At 40.5% G+C, this 27,460-nt stretch overlaps 1 protein-coding gene across 1 annotated transcript; it reads left to right on the forward strand.

The window, feature by feature from the left end:
- Window positions 1-4,158: 4,158 nt before the first annotated feature.
- Window positions 4,159-27,272, forward strand: LOC132767471 (thioredoxin-like). Its single transcript, XM_060762508.2, has 5 exons — window positions 4,159-4,374; window positions 18,980-19,084; window positions 21,792-21,851; window positions 24,612-24,677; window positions 27,074-27,272. Exons 1-5 carry the CDS (start codon window positions 4,195-4,197, stop codon window positions 27,134-27,136), a joined length of 474 nt encoding a protein of 157 aa, XP_060618491.2. The 5' UTR covers window positions 4,159-4,194; the 3' UTR covers window positions 27,137-27,272.
- Window positions 27,273-27,460: the final 188 nt, after the last annotated feature.

A 27,460-nucleotide genomic window follows, 5' to 3' on the forward strand; every position in this document is an offset into this window, starting at 1 on the left:
TCTGATTAGAACAGGTTGTTAAGGTCTTACTCTAATGCAGTGGTCCTCAACCTGTGGGTCCTCAGGTGTTTTGGCCAACTCCCAGAAATCTCAGCCAGTTTACCAGCTGTTAGTATTTCTGGGAGTTGAAGGCCAAAACATCTGGGGACCCACCGTTTGAGAATCACGGCTCTAATGACTTTTCAACATTTTTGTTTCTGGCCTGAAAGGACTGATTGTTCATGGGAAAGGGCCTTCATTGCTGTGGTACTGTGTCTATATTTGCTTTTAATTCTATTGATTTACTTTGATTTTGACATTTATACTTATATAGATGAGCCATATCCACCTTGGGTCCTAGGACCGAGGAAAATTCAGTTTATTAACAACCTCAAAAACCACTGCCCTGAATCCATTATGAGTCGTTTTCAATTGCTATCCAAATCTAATTGATCAAATGGGCCTGCTCGCATTGGGATGAGGAATTCGATTTAGGGATAAACTTGTTATTCTTTATTCACTTAGCTGGAAGTAAACTCTGTCGAATACAATGTGTCTTAGTCATGAGCACAAAGTAGCCTAAATCAAGTGATTTTAAACTTGAAAACATATATTGCCCCCTGCCTCTGGAATTCCCTTCCGAAGGAAATCTAAATGCCCCCCTTGTTGCCCTCCTTCAAAACGCAGCTAAAAATGTTTCTGTGCACCCAAGCATACAGAGAAGCAGAGGGTTAAGGTTTTAAGAAATAGGGAACGGATTTGGAATATGGCTTTTAATACTGTATCATTTGCACTGCTCAGTGTAGTACTGTGTTGTATTGTTTAATTACGATTTTTAAATGATTGAAATCCTGTTGTGTTTTTTACATGTTTTATTAAATTATGTATGCATGTATTTATTTATTTGTTGGCATTGAATACTTGGGAGGCCCTGGTGGCACAATGGGTTAAACCCTTGTGCCAGCAGGACTGAGGCCCGATAGGTTGGAGGTTTGAATCCAGGAAGAGTGCAGATGAGCTCCCTCTGTCAGCTCCAGCTCCCCATGCAGGGACATGAGAGAAGCCTCCCACAAGGATGGTAAAACATCAAAAGATCCGGGCATCCCCTGGGCATTGCAGATGGCCAGTTCTCTCACATCAGAAGCGACTTGCAGTTTCTCAAGTAGCTTTTGACACCAAAAAAAAAAAAATGAACACTTGCCTTTTGTGACATTAGCTGTTCTGAGTCACCTATCAGGAGATGGGGTGAGATACAAATAAAGATCATTATTATTATTATTTGATACATAAGAATATTAGTACACAGCAAACAAGATTACTATGCTGGCTTTTGCATTTGATCACACATCAGACACTTCCCAATTGTCTAGGACTGTGTGATGTATCGGCAAATGATGTGTACAGATCAGAATAGGGTGGCCTTTTGCAGCTGACAGATGGTAATTCTGTCAGCTGCAAAAGTGCAGGCCAAGGTCTTTAGGCACTGCGCCAAGTGTGCCAATTACCACTGATACCAACTTTACTGGCTTGTGCCAGAGTCTTTGCAGTTCTATATTATTATTATTACTACTACTACTACTACTACTACTACACTTTTATTTATTTATTGTGTCAGAAGCAAATTGAGAATACAGTTATAATCCATATAAACTTACTTTGACCAGAAGCTGGCCACTTCAAATGCTTCCGGTGTGGCTGTAAGAAGGTCCTCCATTGTGCATGTGGCAAGGCTCAGGCCACATTGTAGTAAATGATCTGTAGTTTGCTCTTGTCCACACTCGCATGCCATAGACTCCACTCCACTCCATTTCTTAAGGTTGCCTCTGCATTTCATAGTGACAGAGCGCAGTCTGTTCAGTGCCTTCCAAGTCACCCAGTCTCGTGTGCCCAGAGGGGAGTCTCTTGTTTGGTATCAGCCATTGAGTGAGATTCCAGGTTTTTGCCTGCCACTTTTGGACTCTTGCTTGCTGAGGTGTTCCTGCAAGTATCTCTGTAGATCTTAGGAAACTATTTCTTGTTTTAAGGCATTGGCTTGCTGGTTGATATCCAAACAGATGAGAGAAGCCTCCCCGCAGGATAGTAACAGATCTGGGTGTCCCCTGGACATCTTTGTAGATGGCTGGTTCTCTTACACCAGAAGTGACTTGCAGCATTATTATACTTATCGTGCTATTTATTTATCATGTCAGAAGCAAATAGAGAATATAGTTATAATGAATAAAAAAACACAAAGTTACAAACTTGGCATTATGCTAATCATGCTGCCACTAATTGTGCTGCCAGTCATATAAAATCAATTTTAAACCTATTTTAACAGTAACTCTCAAGCAACCAGAAACTGCATTTATCTGCATCATAGGTGCCAGTTAACTTTTCTTTTTGTCTCAGGTGTGAGAGAATTGACTGTCTGCAAGGATGTTGCCCAGAGGATGCCTGGATGTTTTGATGTTTTATCATCCTTGTGGGAGGCTTCTCTCATGTCCCCACATGGGGAGCTGGAGCTGGCAGAGGGAGCTCATCCATGCTCTCTCCAGATTCAAACCTCCTACCTGTTGGTCTTCAGTCCTGCCAGCACAAGGATTTAGCCCACTGCACCACCGAGGGCTCCTGCCAGTTAACTAAGAGCCTAGTATAATAATAATAATAATAATAATATTAATAATAATAATAATATAATGTGATATATTTGTTTTTGAAGGCTTTCATGGCCAGAATCACTGGGCTGTTGTGAGTTTACCGGGCTGTATGACCATGTACCAGTAGAATTCTCCTCTGACGCTTCCCCCACATATATAGCATGTATCCTCAGAAGTTTGTTGGAAACTAGACAAGTGGAGTTTATATATCTGTGGAATGTCAAGGGTGGCAGAAAGAATTCTTGTCTTTTGGAGGCAAGTGTGTATGTTGCTTTAAATCCTGGGACCAGCTAATACCTCATAACAAAGGATTCCTCCAGTCAGGAAGCAGCCAGGCTTTGACACTGCAAGGCTATTCAATGCTAAGGAAGGAAGCCAATTGCACACTTGCCTCAAGCAGGCAAGAGTTCTTTTTCCCACAACCTCTGGGGATGCCTGCCATGGATGTGGGTGAAACGTCAGGAGAGAATGCTTCTGGAACATGGCCATATAGCCTGGAAAATTTACAGAAACCCAATGTGATATTTATTCAGAAACATGGAGGGCCACATCATTTAGATTTACAACCATCCAATCACAATCCTGTTTTCCTGCCCATCTCTGCTGCAGGAAACAAAACAAAGATCATTGTGGTGTTGTAGGGTTTTTTGGGCTATATGGCCATGATCTAGAGCAGGCATCCTCAAACTGCGGCCCTCCAGCTGTTTGGACCTCCAACTCCCAGAAGCCCTAACAAGCTTGTTCAGTTGTCAGGAATTCTGGGAGTTGAAGGCCCAAACAGCTTGAAATTTGAAGATGTCTGGTCTAGAGGCATAAACCCTTTTTCCTAGTTCCAACAGATCTCACTACCTCTGAGGATGCTTGCCATAGATGCAGGCGAAATGTCAGGAGAGATTGCCTCTAAACCATGGCCATATAGCCTGAAAAAACCTACAACAACCCAGTGATTCCGGCCATGAAAGCCTTCGACAATACAAAGATCATTGTATTTGTATGGCCATGTTCCTGAAGCATTCTCTCCTGACGTTTCACCCACATCTAGGGCAGGCACCCTCAGAGGTTGTGAGGTCTGTTGGAAACTAGGCAAGTGAGGTTTATATATCTGTGGAATGTCCAGGGCGGGAGAAAGAACTCTTGTCTGCTTGAGGCAAGTGTGCATGTTGCAGTTGGCTACCTTGATTAGCATTTAATGGCCTTGCAGCTTCAAAGCCTGGCTGCTTCCTGCCCAGGGGAATCTTTTGTTGTGAGGTGACAGCTGGCCCCACCCTTACTTCAAGCAGACAAGAGCTCTTTTTCCCACCCTGGACATTCCTCAATGCAATCCATCCACGCAGGGTTTTGCTGTCCTTGTTTCCCTGCCTCAATCAATACTGGGAAAGGATTGTATTTTCTGCATCATGCTTCCCACTCTGTCCATTTCCAAGGCTGGCCCAGAAGCCCCGCCCCTTCCAAAACAGGGAGGGGGGAGAAGGAGGTCCTGGTTTGCGCATGCGCCCCTCCACCCTGGGCTTCCCTTTCCCTTGCGCCTGCGCAGAAGCAACCTCCCTCCCAAAGAGGGGCCTCCCGTCCATATAAGAAGATGAAGGAAGGCGGCGCCAATGAGAGCCCGAAAGCAGCCACCGAGGAGTCGAAGCCGGAGCCGGAGCCTGACCCGGGACCCAGCAAAGAGCCGCCGGAGCCGCCGAAGAAGGAGTCGAAAGAGGCGAAGGAAGAGGCTGCTGCTGCTGCCGCCAAGATGGTGAAAGTCATCGGGAGCCTGGTAAGGCCCTCAGGCCTCGAGCAGGCTTCGAACGCGGCGCATCCGGGCATTTTCGGGAGGATTCCCAGCATTGGGGGAACATCGCCTTCGCCTTGTTTGCTGCAGCTGGGCGGAGTGGGCGCCTCTGGTGCAAAGGCTGGCCATTCCCATAGGGCTGAGGCAGCCTAGGGAGCATGGGCTTTGGTGTGCTGTGCTCCTGCAGCCCTGTTGCATCAGCATTGATGCCTCCCTCCCTCCCTCTCCCCTGCATGGTTTGTCTTCTGCCCATCAGGCTCCTCCTTGCCTCCACCCCAGGTTTTCTCCATTTGGAAAAAAAGCACTTCCCAGCAGTTATGCCTTTTTATTATTATTGCCACATTTAGGTTTTGATACTATTCAAGTGGGCAAGGGGCAGGTTGCCAAAACTGGGTCGTCCTCCTTAGCATTACTGATTAATGGCCCAAACTAAAATGAGATTTGAATTGCCCAAATAAAAATTTATATATTTGTATGTTTGTGTGTGTGTGTATTAATTTTGGACTCCATTTACAATTCATGCATGCATGCACTCTAATATTAGAAGAAGCAGAATTGTGTACTTTTTGGTTAGGTAGGAAACTTAGGCCCCTTCCACACAGCTGAATATAATCCCACATTATTTGCTTTGAACTGGGATATATGGCAGTGTGGACTCAGATAACCCAATTGTGGGTCATTCTGCCTTGATATTCTGGGCTATATGGCTGTGGACACACAAGTTTCAGGCATGTTTTACTAACCTGCTGAAACTCCTGGAATAAAATGATGCATCTCAAAGGGATGCCATCTCTCTGCTTTTTTTAAATGCTGAAACATGGCAACTTGAGCTCCTCAGTGCAGTTTGCTGCAAGGGAAGTATAGCTGACTTCCGTGGGATCCTATGTCTTAAGGTGGGACTTCAGTTGTTGTGTCCCTACAAGTCATTTCTGGCGTACGGCAAACAAAAAGCCACACTTTTTGCCATTGCCTTCCCCTGAAGCGGGAGATGGTGACTTGTCCAGTCAGTATCAATGGGATCCTGTTTCTACTCAGAAGTAAGCTAGAACTTCTGTTTGCTGTTTCTAAGAGCCCTTCCACTCAGTCCTATATCTCAGAATATCAAGGCAGGAAATCCCACATTATCTGAGTGTGGACTCAGATAACCCAGTTCAAAGCAGATATTGTGGGATTTTCTGCCTTGATATTCTGGGATATAGGGCTGCGTGGAAGGGCCCTGACTTATGGTCTATTACATAAACCCCACTTGCCCAGTTTCCAACAGCCCTCACAACCTCTGAGGATGCCTGCCATAGATGTGGGCAAAATGTCAGGAGGGAATGCTTCTGGAACATGGCCATACAGCCCAGAAAACACAGCAACCCCAAAAGCCACACTATCACAGGGCTTCCTTAGCAAGATGTGTTCAGAAGAGGTTTTGCCATTGCCTTCCTCTGACGCTGGGGGCCCTTCCACACAACCCCATATCCCAGAACATCAAGGCAGAACATTCCACAATACCTGCTTTGAACTGGGTTATCTGAGTCCATGCTCAGATAATGTGGGATTTTCTGCCTTGATATTCTGGGATATAGGGCTGTGTGACCCTCCGAGAGTGTGACTTGTACAGCAAGTTTCTGTGGGATCCTGTTTCTACTCACAAGTAAGCTAGGACTTCTTTTTCTAACTTATGGCCTCTAACAGGTTGTTCTTGGTAAAATTTGCATGCAAAGGGTTTGCCATTGCCTTCCCTCTGTGGCTGAGAGAGTGTGGCTGGCCCAAGGCTACCCAGGGTTTTTTTTGGCCGAGTGAGGATTCGAACCCTGGCCTCTGGAGTAATAGCCACATTGGCTATCAAGCTGGGACTTAGAAAACCATCGACCTAACGTTTAAGATTATACGCATTCACATGTTAGCCGGGACTTCCTTACAGATAAATTGGTATGAGATACTGGCCTTAAACTATCCAAACTTGTGGCATAGTTAGTCCATGTTTCAGCGGATGCATCTGCTCTGTAGAATGAATGCAGTTTGGTGCTACTTTAGCTGCCATGCCTCAATTCTATGGAATCTTGGGAGTTATAGTTTGATGACGGCTTGACTGCTCAAGAGTGTTGGTGCCTCACCCAACTCCAAAGGTCAGGATTACATAGCACTGAGCTGTGGCCCTTAAAGTGGTGTCGAATTGTATTCATTCTCCAATGTGCGTACACCCAGAGCTGGCTTTTCCCTTCGGCAACTGACTCCTTTTGGTATCAGTGTTGTAGATAGTATTTGTTTTCTTTTTCCAAATTTGTGCCCAGGTGAACTGCCTCTTGTTTTGAGTCTTCTCCTCCGCTGTTTTGCAGCAGGCTTTAATGGCTGCGCAAAGGGGTGCAGTGCCCGCCAAATGGAGTGGAGGCGGGTGGAGATCTCCGCTCTGTTGCTCTCCAATGAGAGAGGGAAAGGGGGAGGAGGGAAATGGCCGAAGAGCAGGGAAAGAAGCAGCAGCAACATTTGCAGCAAAGGAAATGAAATGATCACTGCAATAACCTGGCACACGGGCTTCCTTGCTAAGCAAGCTTCCCAGTCTCCCTTATAGACATTCCCAGCTGTCCGGGGAACCTCTCTTCCATTCGCTGGGGTTTATCAGCCTGGAATGTCTTGCTGATTACTTCCTAATGTAAAACTAGCTTTCTTTTGTTTCTGTTGTTCAGCATATAAGTCCTCGTTCCTTATTGTAAGTTCAGATGTATAGGCATTATCCACATTATGAACAAGATTTGTCTTTAAGTTGAATTTGTATTGGAACAGGTACATTGTCCAATTGTAGCTCCAGACAAAAATATATATGTTTTTGCTTTGGATCACATAGGGAAGAGTGAATACCCCCATGATGTTTGTGTGTGTGTGTGTCTACCCCTATTCAGAAGATTTGACCTCACTTTCTGTCCCTGTGATAATTGGATTTTGTACAATTTGGCTTCTTGTGTAAACAAGGATTGGTGATAAAACTTCAGTGGAGACCCCCTTTATAAGTCGGATGTTTGTAACTCGGGGACTCCTTGTGTCCACTACTTCTTGTACTGCAGTGCTGTGGTCTGTATTCGACACATTGGGAAGCTTTTAATTCTGCAAGAATTAATTTAATTCTGTCAGCCTTGAATTGCTCTGGGAGAGAGCTAGTGTTCAGGGATTTATTTACGCTGAGTAGCAAACTATTTACCTGCAGTTTTCATCCCATCTTTCCAGTTTTAGAAGTCTTGCCTGTAGAGCTATCTCACATGCAATCATTTCCCTAAAAGCCACGTGAAGATAAAGAGTTCCTTGTGTATGAAAAATAGACTTAAGTAGTCAATGGGTGCATCTACATTGCAGAATTAATGCAGTTAAGCACCACTTTTACCTGCCATGGCTCAATGCTATGGAATCCTGGCAGTGGCAGTTTTACAAGGTATTTAGCCACCTTTGCCAAAGAGTGCTGGTGCTACACCAAACTACAACTCTCTGAGCCAGAGCAGTTTAACTGCATTAATTCTACAGTGTAGGTACAGCCAGTGAGCTATATAGGAGGATACAGCCACCTATCATCTCTTTATTAATGTGTGCATTTCAGTAGAATACTGAAATGAGCAAAACCTGGCTCATAAATTAAATAGATAAATCAAATGTGAAACAAGTTGCTCCCAGCAATCTGTGATGGAAGGCTCTTTCCTAAGGATATCTGCCTTGATCGAATCCAGTTCTGTGAGCCTTTTAAAACTGCACATTTGTACCACTATGATTCCACGTCCGCTGCCATGGCTGCATCCTGTGGAATCTTGGACATTGTCATTTCAGAATGAATTTATTGGGGTGCATCTAGATTGTAGAATTAATGCAGGTCAACACCACTTTAACTATGCTGGCTGACTACTATGGCATTGTGCAGGTTAAAGCTCCACAAGCCTTCTCTGCCAAAGGGTTCTGGTACCTCACTAAACTACAGCTCCCACGATTCCATAGCAATGAGCCATAGCCGCTTAAGTCGTACCAAACTGTGTTCATTTCACAGTGCAGATGCATCCCTGGCTGTGAATTCTGAAAACCCCAGAACTGCATGGGATGTTGCAAAGTAAAATCATAACGCTGTAACTGCAGAGTGAAAAAGGGGCTACTATAGACAAACTATTTTTAAGTATTCATCCATTACATGTATTTGTATTAACTTGTGTATGTTTTCAAAATGTTTTATACTGTTTTGTTCACTTTTAATTCTTTATTCTGAATATGTTAATGGTTTTGGAAACTCTATTCTGGGAAAAAGGTAGAACTCTAAATAAATTCACAAAACTTGCAGATATTGCTGAATGGAGTCCCGGTTTGAATACAGTGGAAAGAGAAACTACATGACCTGTCTCCCCTCCTTCTTTCAATTTTTTCCTTTGTATATTTCTTTTATTATCATGACTTTGAGGTTTAAAAGTCCAGCAGTTACTGCCTTTTTTCCAAAATCTTGACGCAAACCCCAGGCAAGAAACCAAATGGCATGCTTTCACTTTTCAAGTTGCCACTGCAGTGCTGAGCTTGATTCATAATGGGAAAAATGAAATGTTCCTTCATCAGCAAATGTTGCACCATCCATAAGGCAACTAGTGTAGCAATGCTGAGAACTCTTGCTTATATTTAAAATTGCTGGGATGGCAGCCCTGATCGAAGCCAGGGGTATGCAATTGTGGCTACCCAGATAAAGATGGCACCTTCACCATTAGAAAGAAGTGTCAGGGATATTATTTTATTATTATTATTATTATTATTATTATTACTGGAGTGCAATACCAATTATTCCCTCAGCTGTGGCTATGCTGGTGAGGGCTGATGGGATTTGGGAGACCAAGAATGAGTGGAGGACCAACTCTAGCATTACACTTACAGGCTGTGTATTTTATATACCTGTAAAAGGTTATGCCAACACTGTGTGGTGTGCCAAGATTATGTCATCTATCTGTTCCCAAGGAGGTTTGATCGCAATACTGATCAGTAAATTTATGGTCAAAGTGGGACCTCAACCAGGAATTTCTGGGCTTGGCAGCAATGCTGATTGCTTATCTCAGGGTCAAAGTGATAGCAGGAACAGGAACATCCGGGTTTCCACATGTCACTGCACTAAACTAGTTGTGATAAATAGTGACCTAGGTATATGTTCGAAATGGTGACCTAGGTGTGTGTGATATTTGAAATATGTGTGTTCTATAGTATTGGAATTTAGTAAGAATCTGGGCCCCAAACTGGATTTTCCTCTTTGTAAAAGCATTACTGATCAGAGCTTACTTGTCCTTGGGGAAAGTAGGTGACTCTACAGCTAGACCATCCAGTCCATTTGTCAACTTGATTCCTCTCCTAAACTTTTACTGAAATGTTATTCCTTTGTAGCCATTGGATACATTAGTGCTGATGTTTGCCATTAAGAGCAGTCTTTTTCTTGATATCCTCAGTATTCCAAAACTGGTAGTTTCCATTTGTTTTGTTGTTTCATCAATGGCTAACCTATGGCCTTCTGCATGCTGTTGGAATACAACTCCCATCATCCCTCGTATCTAATTTCAAGTAACCTGATAAGACACCAATCTTCTCCATTTATATTATGTGTTGTGAAACTAATGGCACTGGTCTCTCTAACGCAGTGGTTCTCAACCTGTGGATCCCCAGATGTTTTGGTCTTCAACTCCCAGAAATCCTAACAGCTGATAAACTAGCTGGGATTTCTGGGAGTTGTAGGCCAAAACACCTAGAGACCCACAGGTTGAGAACCACTGCTCTAGTGCAATCTAAATTCTTAGGTAGACTGCTTTTTGAAAGGATGAATGTCATTAACCTAAACCTACCTTGAGCACATCTAGGGTGCATCTACATTTCAGGATTAACACAGTTTGACAAAACTTTAACTGCCATATCTCAGTGTTGTGAAATCATGGCAGCGGTACAAGGTTTTACCATCTGCCAAAGAGTGCTGGTGCCTCACCAAACTACAACTCCCAGGATTCCACGGCATTGAGCCATGGCATGGCAGTTGGAGTGGTATCAAACTGTGTAAGTTCACCCCTTTCAATGACCACATTCTACTTTTGTAGGGCTAGTTATAATTCTAAACTCTGTGTGAATGGTAGCTTAGATTATTCTGGCATTGGTGAGAATGGCATAGTTTGTTGACTCCTGTACCACTTCATAAGTAGAATAAACTAACCATTTGTGGGAAGGGTTGTACAAATTATATTTCTCATTATCTCTTTTAAGAGAAATAGATATTCCTAGTGAGAACTTTGCATGGAATGCCTTGCATGACAGAGGGGTAATATATATTGAGTTGTTTCACAATATAGCTGTCTAAACTGTGGAAATTACCTTCTCCACAGAAGAGCCACAAGGTGGTCAGAGAGTTGACTAGCTTCTGGCTTCTTGGTTCTGGGAAGGAAAACCACCCTTTGCAAGATTAGGGAGCAGCTTTTTAAAACAGAAATTCTCAGTGTCAGTGTGACATAATATACTGAGTATTGCATTTCTCAAAAGGCCTGTACAAATACAATGGTTCATTGCATTAACAACCTGGAAGATTACCTTGTTGAGATGAATAGCATTGAAGTCAGTATGTCTTAAGAATAATAATAATAAAAACTTCGGACAACTGCCTTCATGGAGGTTTCCTGAAGTTTCGAGTACCTCAGCTCTCAAGCATCTGGGTGAGTCAACTTTTGACCATCTGATTATTTGGGGGCACAGCTCCCACAATCATGTTTGGTATTCTGGGCAAGGCCTGATGGGAGCTGTAACCCAAAACCATTGGTTACTGGAAAAAACCTGAAGATTTTTTTTTACAAAGCTCTCTGGACATTCAGTGATAAACACTTTTTGTATATGGCTCTAGTGAACTAATTTTTGCCTTGTGCACTTGTCATTACTTGCTTCTGCCAATTCAGAATATCCCTGGAGAATTTAAATCATGTGAAATGATTTCTCTAATTATGAGGTTTGTTTCCAAGAGGTACCAAATTTTAAAAAAAGAGTTATAGGTGGCAGCACATAGTTGGCTAGGAGTAGAATATTATGTACGGATCAAAATGTACACAGCTTTTATTGCAAAAGCACCCCCTCCCCCGGATTCCTATAAAATTTGTTCAGATAGATTTGGTACCTTTTGGTAACAAGCTTCACAATTTGGCTACAGTGTCCTTGGCTGCCCGTTGAGTCAGTGATTAGTGATTACAGTCTTTGAATTTAAGATTTTCAAAACAGCAACTCTGTAAAGGTCTGTTCAGGATTGTCTCAAAGTTGCAATATTATAACAGCAGTAACAGTAAGATACTGTTTTAAGAAGCGTCAATTTAGTGTCCTTAAAATAGCATTCTATTGGTGATCTCTGAGGTCCTACTTTTCCAACTACTATAATGAAGCTAGAGGTGGTCATCATTGCTTATTAGGGTTTTGTATACTGAAGGCGCCATTAGGTGTTTAATTAAAATTGAAAACATTAAATTAATGGGCCTTGGTCCCTTCTATGTAAGCCAAAGTGTACACACATCCCACAAGATGGTACCTTCACCATTAGAAAGAAGTGTCAGGGTCATTATTATTATTATTATTATTATTATTATTATTATCCCTCTGAAATGACCAGCAATACTCACAAAACTTTTAGAAATTCTTCTGGCCATTTTAGGCCTAGATTAAACTTTTCGTTTAGAGAAAGCAATCCAGTCTAGACATGGAACAGGTGGGAAAGGTGCACAAATACACCTGAATATAACTAGATTATCAGTGCCACTGTTGCTGATGCTTTGAGCAGCACCACTGACCATAAGTCCAGATGGTCTTGATATGGGGTAAAGGATGAAGGTATGTAGACAGAACTATGAGGGTTAAATATGTGTGAAAATGAGGTTCTTGCTGGGATGGGATGATGTACTTGTGGAGAGAAAAGGACATACATTGTCTTAACTCACGACTTCTTAAACTCTGGATCCTGACCCCTTAGCTCAATGTTGAGATCATGAAAACATTGGCAATAGTAAAAGGTCTCTAGACACCACCCATTTACACAAATCTTCTAGAAACAACATGCAGTGTTTACAGTGGACTCTGCAGACAATGTTTCGGCTGTACTTCATAAAGATCAAGCCATGCAAATGCTGATTTCTTATCAGTAAATATTTGATTTTTATGCTTGTTTTATATCCCTATATACCTGGGGTCATGTAAAATGTATCTTAAAGCATTGTGTGATATCTTTAAATAAGGGTATTTTGGATAATCTTTGGTTTACTTCAAGTCTTTGCTATATCTTGAATCTAGTATATCTTGATCTAGTTGCAAAATTCTTATGTTGATAGTTAGCACTGCCTGTGTTAGTATTTCCTTTTGCCTTCTGCACTGGATTCTGATTATTTATTAGAAATAGAAATCTTCCTGGAATGGGTATCCTTGAAACTTCATAATGCAGCTTACTAAGATACATAATGTTCGGCGAGCAACAAAATGGCACATGCCTGTACTGCAGCAAACCTTTCATAATGCTTAATGGCAGAGTTGGCTCAAAAGTGATTTTTAAAAAACTCCTAAAGTAATGCAGTCTGATTATTATAAAGCTTATTCAATCTGCTGGGTGCCTTTCTCTGAAGGGTGCATCTGTACTGTAGAATTAACGCAGCTTGATGCCACTTTAACTGCTATGGTTCAGTGTTATGGAGTTATGGAGAGTGTAGTTTTTCAAGGTTTCTGGCCTTCTCTGCGAAAATATTGGTGCCCACGAAACTACCAGGATTCCATAGCATTGAGCCAGAGCAGCTAAAGTGGTGTCGAATCAAGTTAATTTAAACTGTAGCTGCTCGACTTCATAAGTAAATTCTAGTCAGTTATGAAGGAAGCCAACTACAAACTTTGAATTCACTGGTTTGCCAAACAAATGAGAGAAAGTTTATTAGAGACCACTGTTACAGATAACGACTAACCGAGAATTGACTGAAATGAGGCATAGTCATTTGACCGTAACTCTTCCTTTTGCATGTGCAAACATCAGAGCACAGGGCCTTATTTGAATGTGATGCTTTCTTGGAGGCCTGTCCCTTCATGGACTCATAACCACAAACTGTTGTTTAATGGTGGCATGCGAAAAGGGGCAGCAGAGATATGGTCCATGTTCATATTTCACAATCCATAAAATTTACACTGTACATGTCAAGTGACTGCTACTGGATCTGTTGGGTCTGAAAGAAGATGGTTCTATGCCTTAACTCCTATATCCAAAAACGAGCCATCTCCTTCTCTAAGTAGAATGAGAAAAGGTGAGAGCTTACAAGTGTTTCCCAAACTGCTCCTCCAGGTGTTTTGAACTTCAGCTCCCAGAAATCCCAGACAGTTTACCAGCTGTTAGGAATTGTGGGAGCTGAAGTCCAAAACATCTGGAGGAGCACAGTTTGAGAAACTCTGGCTTACTACTTAATCACACTAGAGAATGAATCCACTTTAAATCTGGTGGCTGCCTCCTCCAGAATTCTGGTGTTTGTAGTTTAGGGAGGAGCTTTAAACAACGTCACTAAACTACAAACCCCCAGAATTCTGCAGGAGACAGAATCTGGATTTAAAATGGATTAATCTCCTAGTGTGATAAAGTGGTTAGTCCATTCAGGGAGAATCTAAAACAAGCATCCAAGCTTTGTATTCTTTCTGACATGGCTTAAATCTGTAATTTTGGACTCCAAACCTGCCCTTAGTTTATACATAAGTATATATAGTTCAGCATGTAAATTTTGCCCTAGTGACGTTCCCAACATTGATTCAATGAATCTAATTCAGTTACATCTGACATTAGGTTTTAGACTTGCATGTTTATTGTTACATTTTCATTCTGACTTTCCTTTAAAAACGCAAGGTGGTGGAAGCAGCTTTGAGTCTCCTTTGGTGAGATAAAAAGTGGGATAACAACAACAACAAGAAGTGAGAAGTGAGAAAGATAACAACCTTGTTGGATAGAGTAATTGAATATAGAGTGAAGGCCAGATTATCAAACAATGTATTTCATGGCTGGTAGTGGATTATATGTGCCACATCTCTAGAATGAGCAATTATTTCAGATCCCTAACTTGTCAGTGTTTAGTATGATCCTAACTATAGCCCAGCAACATATAGATACACAACAGTTATACCAAACTGATCCCCATCATAGCTCTTGGTATCTTCTGTGATTTCAAATTTCTAAAAAGTATTAAGATCCTTTAAATTGCCTGACACCTAAGCATAAAAAACATGTCATAGCAGCTATCAAACAAGGTTTTTTTTTCTCCTTTAGCAAGAAGTGCTTGAATTGAAATTAAAAGAGAAAAATAAATAACTGGAAGCTATTTACATAACACATTGTATATAATCTCTCTTCATCCTGGGAATCATTACCTGGAAAGAAAAAGAAAAAACTAACCTAGCCAGTTGTATTCTTCCACTGTACTAATTATATGCAAAAGGAAGTTTTTGGAGGCAGTCATCAATATTTAAAAATTGCTGTGGAAAGCTTCCTGCCCCAGATGATTTTTGAACTATAGGCCAAGGTTGTGCAAGCTTTGAGAAAGATTATTCTCATTCATCTGTAGCATACTAAGACTAAAGACTTAACTTAACCTCAAATTAATGTTGCTTCTGGAAGCTGTTTTATCTATATTTGCTTAATGATGGAAATACAGCTCAATGGGTGCCAGACCTGCAACCAGGTGCTTTAGAAAACAATTCCCATAAACCTCAGTCAAAAGATGATTATGGGAATTGTAGTCCCAATCATGTAGAAAGCATTGGGTTATCTATCTCTGTAGTAGGTGGTTCTCCATCTACAAGAAGACCATGGACTTGCATTCACTTGTGCTATTAGTTCCACTGACTGGTGCTGCTAAACCAGAGGTGGATTAGAGGCAGAATGCCAGGATATCCCTCATTCATTTATTAGTGCCATGGCATTTATACTTTCTGACAGAAAGTGGAAAAGTCCAGTAAAGGGGATCCTCTCTGTTCAAATTAGAGGTATCAGACTCTCCTCCATTAAATGTGCTGCTTTCTGGGTAACCCTGAACCCTTCCGGGAAGACAAGATCAGACACGCCTCACTGCAGGGAAGCAGTTTGGATATTCTCCACAGAATAATGGGTATGGTTATTGACCTACAATACTTGTCGGAAATTTAAGTGCATGCACTTAGACAGCCCATGGGAATGCAACCCAAGATCTGCTAGCCAGTCTTCAGACTGAAAGTATCCCAACACAAACCAAGGTGGATTAATGAGAGAAAGTTACTCTCACTCTGATCACAAGCTACCTTTGGATTTTTCTAGGTGTAGTGTGGTGAAGGGGACAGATTGACCCATCTGTACATTTTCCAAGGAGTTATAAATGATGTCAAATCCAGGGAGGGAAGGTTGTGAATTGCTGTTTTTTTGTTTGTTTGTTTTTTGTTCTACTACTCATAGTCCAAGGCTGTTTTTGCAGGTCAGTGCTCTCTCTCAAATATCCATTCTCTGCTCCAAAGCCATATCTCTGTTCCTTGAAAGCCTTCACTAGATTTCAGGGCTGCCCAGACTCTGAAACCTTTCTTCTAAGTAGGCCCTTGGTTTTTTATTTTTTGTGCTGCACTTCCAAGTCTTGTGCAACTCGCTGCATATTCTGTGGACAACAAATAAGTCCCTGAGTTACCTGACGTTGATCACTCCTGTTTGAGAATTATATTTCCATCACTCCCAGAGCTCCCTCTGTCTCTTTAGATTCCCTTTGTTTGTGGGAGAGCGCAAGCGGGAGACTATTCTGACTAAGTGCATTAAGAGAACAGGCTAAGATGTTACTTTATTCCACATTTATTATTTACTGATTTCATACCCTGTCTTTTTGCTAGGGAAGGGAGATTTATGCCAGCTAACAGTGATGTTGTCAAACAAGAAGACATACTGGTTGAACATAAAAACTAAGAATACAGTTGAAATGCACCAATGATAATAAAACATCAACACCCAGCCAGTCAAAGTTACTCTTGGGATGCATCTCCACTGTAGAATTAATGCAATTTGATACAGCCTTAACCGCCATGACTCAAGGCTCTGAAATCCTTGGACTTGTAATTTGGTGAGGCACTAGCAATAGTTGAGAGACACTGTGGAACTCCCATAATTCACTGCCATTGAGCCATGGCAGTTAACATAGTGTTAAACTGCATCTTTGGAAACAGCTGCCCATAGAAATAATAACAATAATAATAATAATAATAATAATAATAATCTTTATTTATACCCCGCCATCATCTCCCCCAACAGGGACTCGGGGGGGGGGGGGGGCTTACATGAGGCCAAGCCCGAACAACAGATTACAGCAAAATAAAACCAAAAACACAAGCAACAAACATCAACATCCCAACAAGTGACCACAAATGTCATGTAGTCAGATTTTTGGTTGTGAACTAACTGCTTTCCATTGATATTGTGACCCAATGATTTTGATTATGCTTATTTCCAAATATATAGACATCAGATGAGAGCCTGGTTTTAGCCTGGTTTCCTTGGTTTGGTAATTTTGGTCATCTCTCCTCCCCCCCAAACACACAAAAATTATCAATTCTCAGTAGGGGTCATTCTCTCTGATGTTCTGTGCTGATCATGGTCTAGGATTGGTGTACTGAGAGCTACTCCAAACATACAATTTCTGCAAATGTCATATGGTTAAACTTTTTTGCCACTTGCCTGTAGCCCATAAGGATATCTTCCAGGCAGGGAAGTTCTTTTAAGGAGAGATGCTATTAGGCATGTATGGACAAGATGCTTACAAAATAATCTGTAGTACAAAGCCAGACTAATTGCTATGGTCAAAAGCGGGCAAGACAGTATGTCAAAATGATAATGAAGTTTTGACAAGATTAACAGTGCTTACATGTCCCTTTGGCAAAAGGAGGAAGGATTTCTTTGTCTGCTGTTCTATTTTTCCTGCGTTTTCCTTCTCTTTCTAAAGTATGGTTACCCAAAAAAAGGAGAGAGAAAAGGGAATCAAAAACAACAAGTTACTTTCAAGAACTCATTTTTCTGGAAGCTGACATTTCTAAAATACACCTTCATGTGTAGTTAAAGCAGAATGTTCTTTAGGTGGATATTTTTTATATTTCTATCCATGGACTGCAAGTATTTTGGTAACATTAAGAGCATTCAGAATCCCGACTACTATTAGTTAAATTCCATGCGTCAGGGATATAATTTTTAAATGCAGATCTACAAATGTTATTTTTCCCATTACAAAACTACCTGGATTAAAAAAAAATGATAGTAAAAGTAATGCCATTAATGTTTTTGAACTCTATTTAAAACTTGTTAGTGACATTTATTTTATGTACTCTAAAGTGAGTCAAAATTGCCTCTGGTTGTCCAGTACGTATCCAAATGTTCCTTTTGAGGACTGTAACTCAGAACTCCTAGCCAGAATAGCTAATGGTCTTGGTGATTGGGAGATTTTGGGAATTGTAGTCCAAGAAACCCTTTCCAAGTCCAGTTGGAGAGAGGTTCCCTCACAACAGCTATCTTGGTTTTTACTTTTTATTGGGCTTGTAAATCTTTTTCTTCAGTCACCTCACAGAATCTGGCATAGACAAGTAGGCCATTCACACTACACAAATATTAAACTGTGATTATCTTTTATTCTCAAGTCTGCGACCTATTAAATCCTGGGTTTTGTAATTTGGTGAGGCATTAGAACTATTTGGATGTGAATGCCCCTCTCTAAACTGGAGGGGTGCGGTATCTCCCATAGTGATAATCCCAAGGCTAAATGGAATATCACCATGGCAGATACCGCACCCCTCCCCCCAATTCCTAGGATTATTTGGGGTACTGACTCGGAAAATTGGATAAGCCACAGCAACTCTTGTTTCTTAAATGTGATTTTCATGATTTGCTATAGGGAAGTAGATGAAGATTGGTAGATGGAATATATTGTGTACCTCAAAAAACTAGAGCTGATGGGGGAAACTGGTGCCATTTTTTGAATCAGCAGGTTATTTATTTATTTATTTATTTGGGGTTCTTGTACCCCGCCCTTCTCACCCCGAAGGGGACCCAGGGCGGCTTACAGCTGCAAGGCGCACTTAGACGCCTGCTACACAACAATCATCACCAAAAAAAATATAACAGTACAAATTCCCACAATTCAACATTATCCAATAAAATCAGTAAAATGATAAAATCAGTAAAAACAATACAAACCTGGATCTTCCTCCTACCCATCAGTGTACAATTAACTCAAAGATCTGTTTTGGTTAGATAAACCCACAAACAGATCTAACATTTGAGGTACCAAAATGTGTGTTGGCTAGTTTACATTAATAGTTATCTGTATTATCTGCCATGGATTTTTTTTACAGGCCTGCCTTGTTGGTGTGATCATGAGAGTTGCTTCTAAACAGAAGGATCACCTTAGGCTCATGTCTGAAAAAGAGGGAAATATTCTGTGGAAGGTTATACCATCCAGTGTTTTGAAAGACTCTTGTTTCCTGCAAATAGCCAATAGGGCTATTTCCCTGGAAATTGCTATATCTTAACTAGTTGCAAAATTGCTCCTCTCAGTTTGTCTGGTTTTCTTTCTTTTCTTCCACACAGGAGGAATTCGAATCAGAACTAAAAAGCGCTGGCGATATACTCATAGTAATCGATTTCTCTGCCACATGGTGTGGACCATGCAAAATGATCAAGCCCTTCTACCATGTAAGTAAACTCTTTTCTTGACCAGAGTATTTAATTGTGACTCCCCACTGTAACTTGACAGAAACTGTGGAAACAGCCACTGATCAGTCCACATCTTTTAAAACATGCAGCCTCTTGGGGAACAGCAATATAACTGAAATTTCCCCCACCTTTTCTTACTTTTTCTCAATCAGCAATTAAAACAGTCTAAAAAGGCAGGTCCATTTGGGTTCAACCATAATAAGATAAGAGCATGGAATTTGCTATATGTGACCTATATGGTGTTTTTGTCACACACGCCTGAACAGAAATATTTGTGGACAGTGTGATGGCACCTTGAAAACTTAACCAGACTTCCTCCATCGAGTGCTCTTCCCATCAGTAGCTCCCAGTTCATTGTCTAGAGTAATTTCAGCAATTTCATCTTTCTCTGTATGAACTTGCAAATTTTTAAGTTTGCAACAAGGAGAGTAATCCAGTTCTGGCTGGAACCACGGCTCCTTTTTGTATTTAGGATTTTTGTGTTTTGTATGCTGGCCTTGGGAAAATGAGTCAATGTAAAAATACAAAGCAGTCAGCAAAGTCACAACCTAAACAACTAGATTGACCAGGATGGTATCAAATCCTAAAGCATTAAGTGTTTAAGAGTCAGCAATAAAACATAAGCAGTACAATTTTAAAACACTGAAAAGGGAAGATTTTAGATTGGTATATAAACAAAATGGGAGAGCATTCCACTTCAAACTGTCACTTCAGAACAGAAGGTTTTTATGGGCAAGATATTTATTTTCATTTAGAAAAAGTGGGAGGCATGCCATTGAAAATTATACTGCAGTCCTAGAATTGGTTGTTTTTGCTTGCTCCCGAAAGTTGTTTTTTTTTTTTACCAAAATGCTTTAACAATGGAATAGATATGGAAAAGTGTATCAATTTTCTCTAGCATATGGCTGATATTTGTTTATTTCACAAAGCTTTAATCAAGTGCTGTATCCATGAAATAAAACCCAAAAGACACTGCCATCTTGTCTTCTGCCTATATCATCACTTGAGAGGCCCCTCCCCCTTCTGGCACCAACGGCTGCTCTGGCCAGAGCGAAGACAGAGGGGAGCAGAAGACATTTCCATTTTGTCTTTACTAATAATATAATATAGTATATTGTATATACATATAATATTTATAATATTATAATGTAATACAATATAATACTAGTAATAATAATACAATATTATAATTATAATTATATATTTAATTACATGTAATATTACAATATAATGGTATGGTGCAATATAGTAATATATACTGATATTGTACTTTGCTAATAATATAATATATTGTATGAAAATATTTATTGTAAGCCGCTCTGAGTCCCCTTCGGGGTGAGAAGGGCAGCATATAAGCGCCGTAAATAAATAAATAATAATAAATAAAAGCTGTTTTGTCATGTGGGCTGAGATTAATTTAAATGGTGGAATGTTACATGTATGTTGACCATTTATCTTTGATTTCAAGTTAATCCATGTCCCTAAATTTGTTTAACAGTCGATATGTTACCAATTACCTATCAGGCACTAGTAGAAGAAAATATGGCATTATCCCTATTGCTTTAACATTATTTAAAACAAACTCCGATTGGAAAAGGGACATTGTATTGCCTTTTTTTACTTTGGAGATGGACACAAAATGTATTGCACAAGGAAACAAAAAAAAATGGCTGCATTATCAAGGCTTTGCTTTAGTTGAAAACAAGACTTGAGACTTAGATAATAGTTACTATGTCTTTTCAGTACCTAGTTGCTATCTTCACTCCCTGTTTAGGTGGGTTCATGAGTAGAGTAGAAATTTGATTGAAACTCAGAAAACTTTGTGAAACCTTTTTAAGGGCAAGATAAGGTTTCTTTTCGCCTTCTATTTTCTTCTGCTGGCAGGAAGAAAATGGAAGCCTTAATTTTTCTTCCTGTCGCGCAGAGAATAAAAGATTTATTATACTAATAAGTATACTATTACACACTTGTCTGTAGTGTACCAGGAAGCCTCACGCTAATGTATTTTATTACTCTGTCTTGGCTGGCCTCTAATCAGAACAAAATTTGCTGGAGCTGTAATACTTTTTCTTGGGTGCTCTGCTGCATTATTATTTTTTTAATCTCTACCTGGGAGAAATGGGGAAAACCCTTTGGCTGGCTCACTTCACTGGATTGGAAGTGGTACAGTGAAACAACAGTCAACCTTTTCCTTCCTGAGGTTGAGAGATCTCACCTCTCTAGCAGGTGTGGGCAGGAAGCAAGATGATGCATTTAGTTACTCAGAGGGCCAAAATTTCTTGTTTATTTGAATCACTAAGGCAGGAAATTATGGTTGTAAGCTCCCCACCTCTTTTCCCTAGCTCTGTGGTTTCTGACTTGACAGATACTGGTTGGAAATTCCTGGCACACTGTTTATCTAGCTCAGAGCAAGGAAGACTTCCATCAGCCATCCTTAGATGAGAAGAGAAATGTTACCATAGTGAACAAAAATGCAAAATATGTATTTTCCAATCATGCTCTAAGAATTTTTTGAACAACAACTCCCAGAATCATCGGCCAACGTGGCTGAAATTTGGGAGGAGGATATTCCAGAAAGCTCTGCTCCTGGCATTAAACACTCATAGTAATAGAGGTTACTGCTGCACTCTTGATGATTCCAAAGTGTGTGAGTTTTGCATGAATAACTTATCTGTTTTCTTAACAGAGTCTCTGTGAGAAGTATCCAGATGTCAAGTTCTATGAAATTGATGTGGATGATGCTCAGGTAAGCTTCAGAGTGATGCCTCTGAGTGATGAACCTGATCAAAGGCAATACTCCATGCTTTGTTACAAAGCTTGTTAAGTGCTCTGAAGGGAGAGTGAAACAGAACTAATTATGTGTTTGAATCTTTGGACAGCAACTACTCTTTGTTTGTTTGAAATACTTTTCCTGAATGCATTTGGTAATATCTTGCATATGCTGACCCTACTGATCTGTCTAACTCGGTATTGTTTTCACTGCCTACTAGTGACACCACCAGAATTTAAATAAGGATAATCTTACCAGTCCTAACAAAAGATACCGGGGATTTTAATTAGCTCCTGTTTTTCTTTCTCTTTTTTCCCAGTTCCTTTTTTACTTCAGTTATGTCTTTTATTTTCGAAGCTTGAAGACAACAGCTGTCTAATTATTGGTCTTTGTCAACTGCTCTTCTTAAGTTGAAGAATGGAGCAAAAATGCCTAAATGTTTGAATCAGGCATTATTTGTTTTGTGAAGCATGTGTTACAATACTGATATCTTCTAAAATGACAGAGATGAGGGTTGATTTGCATACCTAGAAAATGAAGTCTTCACTGCTTTCCTGCATCTAGTTTCACTAATGGAAATACAAGTAGCAACTTAACCTAGTGTTTACAAAATGCACCCATCTCCCCAAGAAGTTATAAAACTGAGTTGAATGTGTGAGGCATGCTTTAAGTGCTCAATTACCTTGTCAAGCAAGACTTTTCAGTTTGGGAGCAATGCTTGTAAAGTTTCCTTCCTGAGCAAGCAACACTCTGTTTTCTATCATCAGCACAGCTAACTCAGTCAAGGTTGGAAAGCAGTTGTGTAGCTTGAGTTTTGACGTTTGGCAGTGATGACTCCATGTAGGACCAGTCAGGGCAGTTTTGCAAACATGGGACAGAGTTGTAAATGGGTTTCATATAAATACACAATAAACATTAAAAGGAACCCCATGTGCTCTTTTTACAGAATTCACTTAGTTGCCTGGAGTTCTATCCAGTGAATGACAGGATTCTGGTCAGAATTGGGGTATATTGGCCCCAATCACAACTTGTGGCAGAAAAGCATACTCTGGGAGAGATTTGGAGGATGTGTCCAAAACTAACTCAATTAGGTCTTTGAGTTTCAGAAAAAGTCTGCCTGCTTCTTTCCTCTGTTCAAATAGGCTGGAAACACTGATAAATCAAATAAGTTGTAATTGGGATTACTTCCACTGCATATATTTGGCGCATGATCAATTATTGCATTGCTGTGTTCAGCTAATCTTTTGCAAGCTGGAGAATCCTCTTTAGAAAGTTCAGTGAGTGCATGCACTGCTCAGGTTTACAGACGTGACGAGTATTTGTATTCTGGTGGAACTGTAGCTCAGTTGGCTCTCCACATTCATTCATTAAGCTTTTGTGCAGTAGTTCTCAACCTGTGGGTCTCCAGGTGTTTTGGCCTACGTCTCCCAGAAATCCCAGCCAGTTTACCAACTGTTAGTTGAAGGCCAAAACATCTGGGGGCCCACAGGTTGAGAACTACTGCTTTTGCAGATTTAATTATTCTTGAGTTTGCAATCAATAATTAACTAGAGTAGAAAAATGTAAATACTAAAAATTAAAATAAATTCACAAATACTATAGTTTTTAAACTGACATAACATTTTTCTAGATGTTTTTAGTCTTCCAGCATGATCCTTGTGGTTAGCCTTTGCCATGAAGGACTTAATAATGCCTAGGAAGAACTTTCTTCCCCTTTTTTGGTCCCAGATAGGGGGTAGCAGAAGAGTTAGAAGATACAGTAATCCATGAATACTCAAATCCATGAACACTTTAATTTGCAGCTGTGGAGAGATTACTGTATATATGTGCAACTACAACAAAGAGCAGAATCTAGTTTGTCTTGAAAAGCATAATAATAGTAACATGGCCCAATCAAAAACAGTTTTTTCTTAGTGTCTTCATTTCTAGACCTGTTTCTGGGGCTATCTGGGGTGCTGATTTAGAAAATTGCATTGGATATACCGAATCAGCTCTAGTTTCTTAGTTATGGTTATTATTTTTTATGAGTGAGCAGAGTGAAGAATGTGTTGTCGAAGGCTTTCATGACTGAAATAATTAGCTTTCATGGCCAGAATAACCAAGTTGTTGTGGGTTTTCCAAGCTGTATGGCCATGGTCCAGAAGCATAGTAGGTGCTCCTTCTTTGGAGGCTTGTAAGCAGAGGCTGGATGGGCATCTGTCAGGGATGCTTTGAATGTGATTTTCCTGCTTCTTGGCAGAATGGGGTTGGACTGCAGTGGCTCACGAGGTCTTTTCCAACTCTGATTCTATGAATGAAGAATGGTAGATGGCATATGTTCTGTATCTCAGAAAATAGAGCTGATAAGGTAAAAATGGTGCCATTTTTGGAATCACCAGGTCAAATATATCCAGAAACATTTGAGGCACCAAAATATGTGTTGACCAATGTATAGTTTTATCCTTTAACTATGGAGTATGTTTTCATTGATTGTCAATTTGAATGGCTTTAAAATATGAATTGGATCAATTCTACCTGAAAGCATATGAGTTAAATTTAGTGGATCAAGTCATGCATGTTCCCCATGTTTGTTTAGAACAGTCAGATGCAACACGACTAACAATTTTATTGCATTGCTGTAGCCTCTTCCAGAATCCCAAGAGGCAAAGGGGACTTTTGGAAGAGGTTTCTTGTCCTGAATGCTAATCGTGTCCTGTGCTGCATTGATCTGGACAAAATGCTTTTAATCTCTCCTAGGATGTTGCCGCACACTGTGACGTGAAGTGCATGCCGACATTCCAATTTTACAAAAACAAGGAAAAGGTACGTGGCCCCAATTGTTACAGCTGAATATTCCATGGGGAACTTGGAACGACACCTGAGGAATTCTGCTATGCTATGCCCTGTTCTCTGTAAATGTGGAGCTAGGATAACTTGGGTAGAATCCCTTATCTCAAGTCAGCCAGGCGTTCCCTCTCTTCCTATGTGCTTCAGGCAAGCAGTGATAGTGAGAGAGGACGTTCCACTCCAAGCCATGCCACCAAAGCCCAGGCTTTCTAGTCTTCTGTATTTCCATGATGCATATAAAAGAGAGTCCTCTAGTTACTATATGTTAAAAAGCAGGCATTCAGTTTATCAAGCACTGGAAAAATTATGGTGCTCTCCTTGCTAATGTGATCTAGAGCACTGGCTCTTACGTCATCCTGGCAGAGCATTATTTTCCTGAACATTGAACACATGGGAACTCTGTTCCATGTTAAAAGGATGAAGAGGTCTACTTGTTCCAGTAATGAGTAAAATGCTTAGAAGCAGGTCATTGTGGGTTTTTTAAATTATTCACAGACAGTGCTGTAATCAAACCGCATTCTGAGGTGTGGTGAATGGCAGCTCTCCAGAGGATGAAGGCAAAAGTAGTAAATGGCCTGGAAATGAAAAATGAAAGCTGTATTTGTGTTTAAATGTCAGGTTTGTGGCATCCCATTTGATAGATTTCTAGAGTGATGTACCCAGGAAGGAACAGTTCTTCTTAGAAGTCTATTTTTCTTAAAGAACTTTTAAGAGTTGACCTTTTCATGTAGAGTCATAGGTTTAGATCAGTGGCATTAAACATGTGGCCCTCCAGATGTTTTGGACTTCAGCTCTGGCTAGGGCTTCTGGGAGTTTGGAGGGCCAAACGTTTGGAGGGCCACAGGTTTGACACCTCCAGTTTAGATAATGCAGTTTCCCTCCACCACAACATGCAGTAAAGGTAGTTTTGTAGCCCTGTCTGCAACATAGGTATTTCCAGTGCCTGTGTTTGGGTGACCAGAGAAACACCCAATGTTTTGTGTATATTTAGAAGAGAAAATGCAAAGATGATATCACTTCCTTAAACAATAATGTGGTTCAATCAGCACACATTCAAGCCAATGGTTGGTTATTTATTTATTTACTCAGGGCACCTTACAACCGGCAATCATTACAACCGGGTTGAGATATGCACTGGGTTTTGTAAGCATTCATGAGATTCCTGAATTGGTAAACATGTTTAGCTTTGGCACATATGTTTGCTTTTTTAAACAAAATGCATTGGTAGTGAGATTGAAGCTGGCCTACTCCCACTTCTAAGCCTAAGTAGGTTTACTCGCCTGAGCAGGTCTAGAAACTAGAGTTAAATAGCTGCATATCTGAAAGCCAATCTCCAGCCTCGGACCCCAGTTCTTAAAGAGTGAGGTCCTAGTCTCTTCTGGTCAGATGACTCAACTCCTCCTGCATAAATCTGCCCTGAATTTGAGGCTCTCAGCAGAAGCCTTACCACTCTGAGAACCTAGATTAATGAATACACAAAGCAAGACTTTCTATTTAGTATACCCACATGTTAAACACAAGACCTACAAGCCAAATTCAGCCCGCCTTGTCATCTTATGTGGCCTATGAGGTTTTCATTACAAGTACTGATAGCCCCTTGAAGGTAATCATCAAGCCAATGTGGCCCTCAGTTAAAACGAGGGCAATATTCCTGGTTAAATGGCACCCCAATTCTGGGAAATCCTTCCCAGAGATATTGGGTTGATTCCTGACTACTTTCCTGTGGCTAGAACAATATTGTTCTATATGACATTTGTTTTTTCTTTGAAAACATGTTCAAAATTGTTTTTAAAATACCCATATTTGTCTCTTGTTCACTGCTGGGAACCTTGCTAGACAGGAAATGAATTAATGAAAATTTCTAGTAAATAAGCTGCCTTCTGTGAGAGCAGATCATTGGTCTCAATATAATATCTGCTCAAGAGGCATTGGGACACTTATGACTGCAACTCCTCTATCAGCCTTGCCAGCTAAACGGCAATGAAGGATCAATGAGAGCTGCAGTCCAATATCTGGAAGGTGTCACATTGCTTCCTTCATTACTGCAATTTGGGATACATCTCTTCTTGACTCCTACATGAGGTCGATTTCTGCGCAAGTATATACAGTGCAATCTGGAACCAAAAAGATATGAATCCTCTGACTTCTTAAACCAGTGGTTCTCAACCTGTGGGTCCCCAGATATTTTGGGATTTCTGGGAGTTGTAGGCCAAAACACCTGGGGACCCACAGGTTGAGAACCACTGTCTTAAACCATGGTAGTTGGCATGATTTTGAAGTGCAACATGACCTTAAAAGGCCTCCAGTCTTTCCGTCCTTGCAACAAGCACCAGTGAATTGTAAACTTTAAACTTGCCATTCCTGTATTTCAGGTGCATGAATTTTCTGGAGCAAACAAAGAAAAGCTGGAAGAAACCATTAAGAAGCTAAAATAATCATTGGTTCTGGCTCATTAAATGCGACTGTTAAGTTATAGCCTTTTCTACATAAACTGACCAAGTTAGCATATGTATCCAAATACACTTTGACTCTTCAGACTGTAAATGGAAAAAATAAAAAATGTATAAACAATTCCCAACTCCTTATTCTCCATTTGGGATATGGGTGTGTGTGTGTGTGTGTGTGTGTGTGTGTGTGTAAGCTAACCTGTCTTCTAAATGTCAGTTGTGTGGTGTATGCAATATCTAGTTCCCTTTTGCAACGTGCGGTTGTCAAATGGGCAGTTGCTTCTCTCAGGAATAAAGTATTACAAAAGCAGC

This window comes from Anolis sagrei, chromosome 2, assembly GCF_037176765.1.
Source record: "Anolis sagrei isolate rAnoSag1 chromosome 2, rAnoSag1.mat, whole genome shotgun sequence".
In the NCBI taxonomy this organism is placed as follows: domain Eukaryota; kingdom Metazoa; phylum Chordata; class Lepidosauria; order Squamata; family Dactyloidae; genus Anolis; species Anolis sagrei.

What these genes read in the sequence shown, in the direction of transcription:
- LOC132767471 (XM_060762508.2), top strand. Translation starts at nt 4,195, where the DNA reads ATGAAGGAAGGCGGCGCCAATGAGAGCCCGAAAGCAGCCACCGAGGAG. An exon ending in TGAAAGTCATCGGGAGCCTG is followed by an intron (nt 4,375 to 18,979) that starts GTAAGGCCCTCA and finishes TCTTCCACACAG; the next exon opens with GAGGAATTCGAATCAGAACT. An exon ending in TGATCAAGCCCTTCTACCAT is followed by an intron (nt 19,085 to 21,791) that starts GTAAGTAAACTC and finishes TTTTCTTAACAG; the next exon opens with AGTCTCTGTGAGAAGTATCC.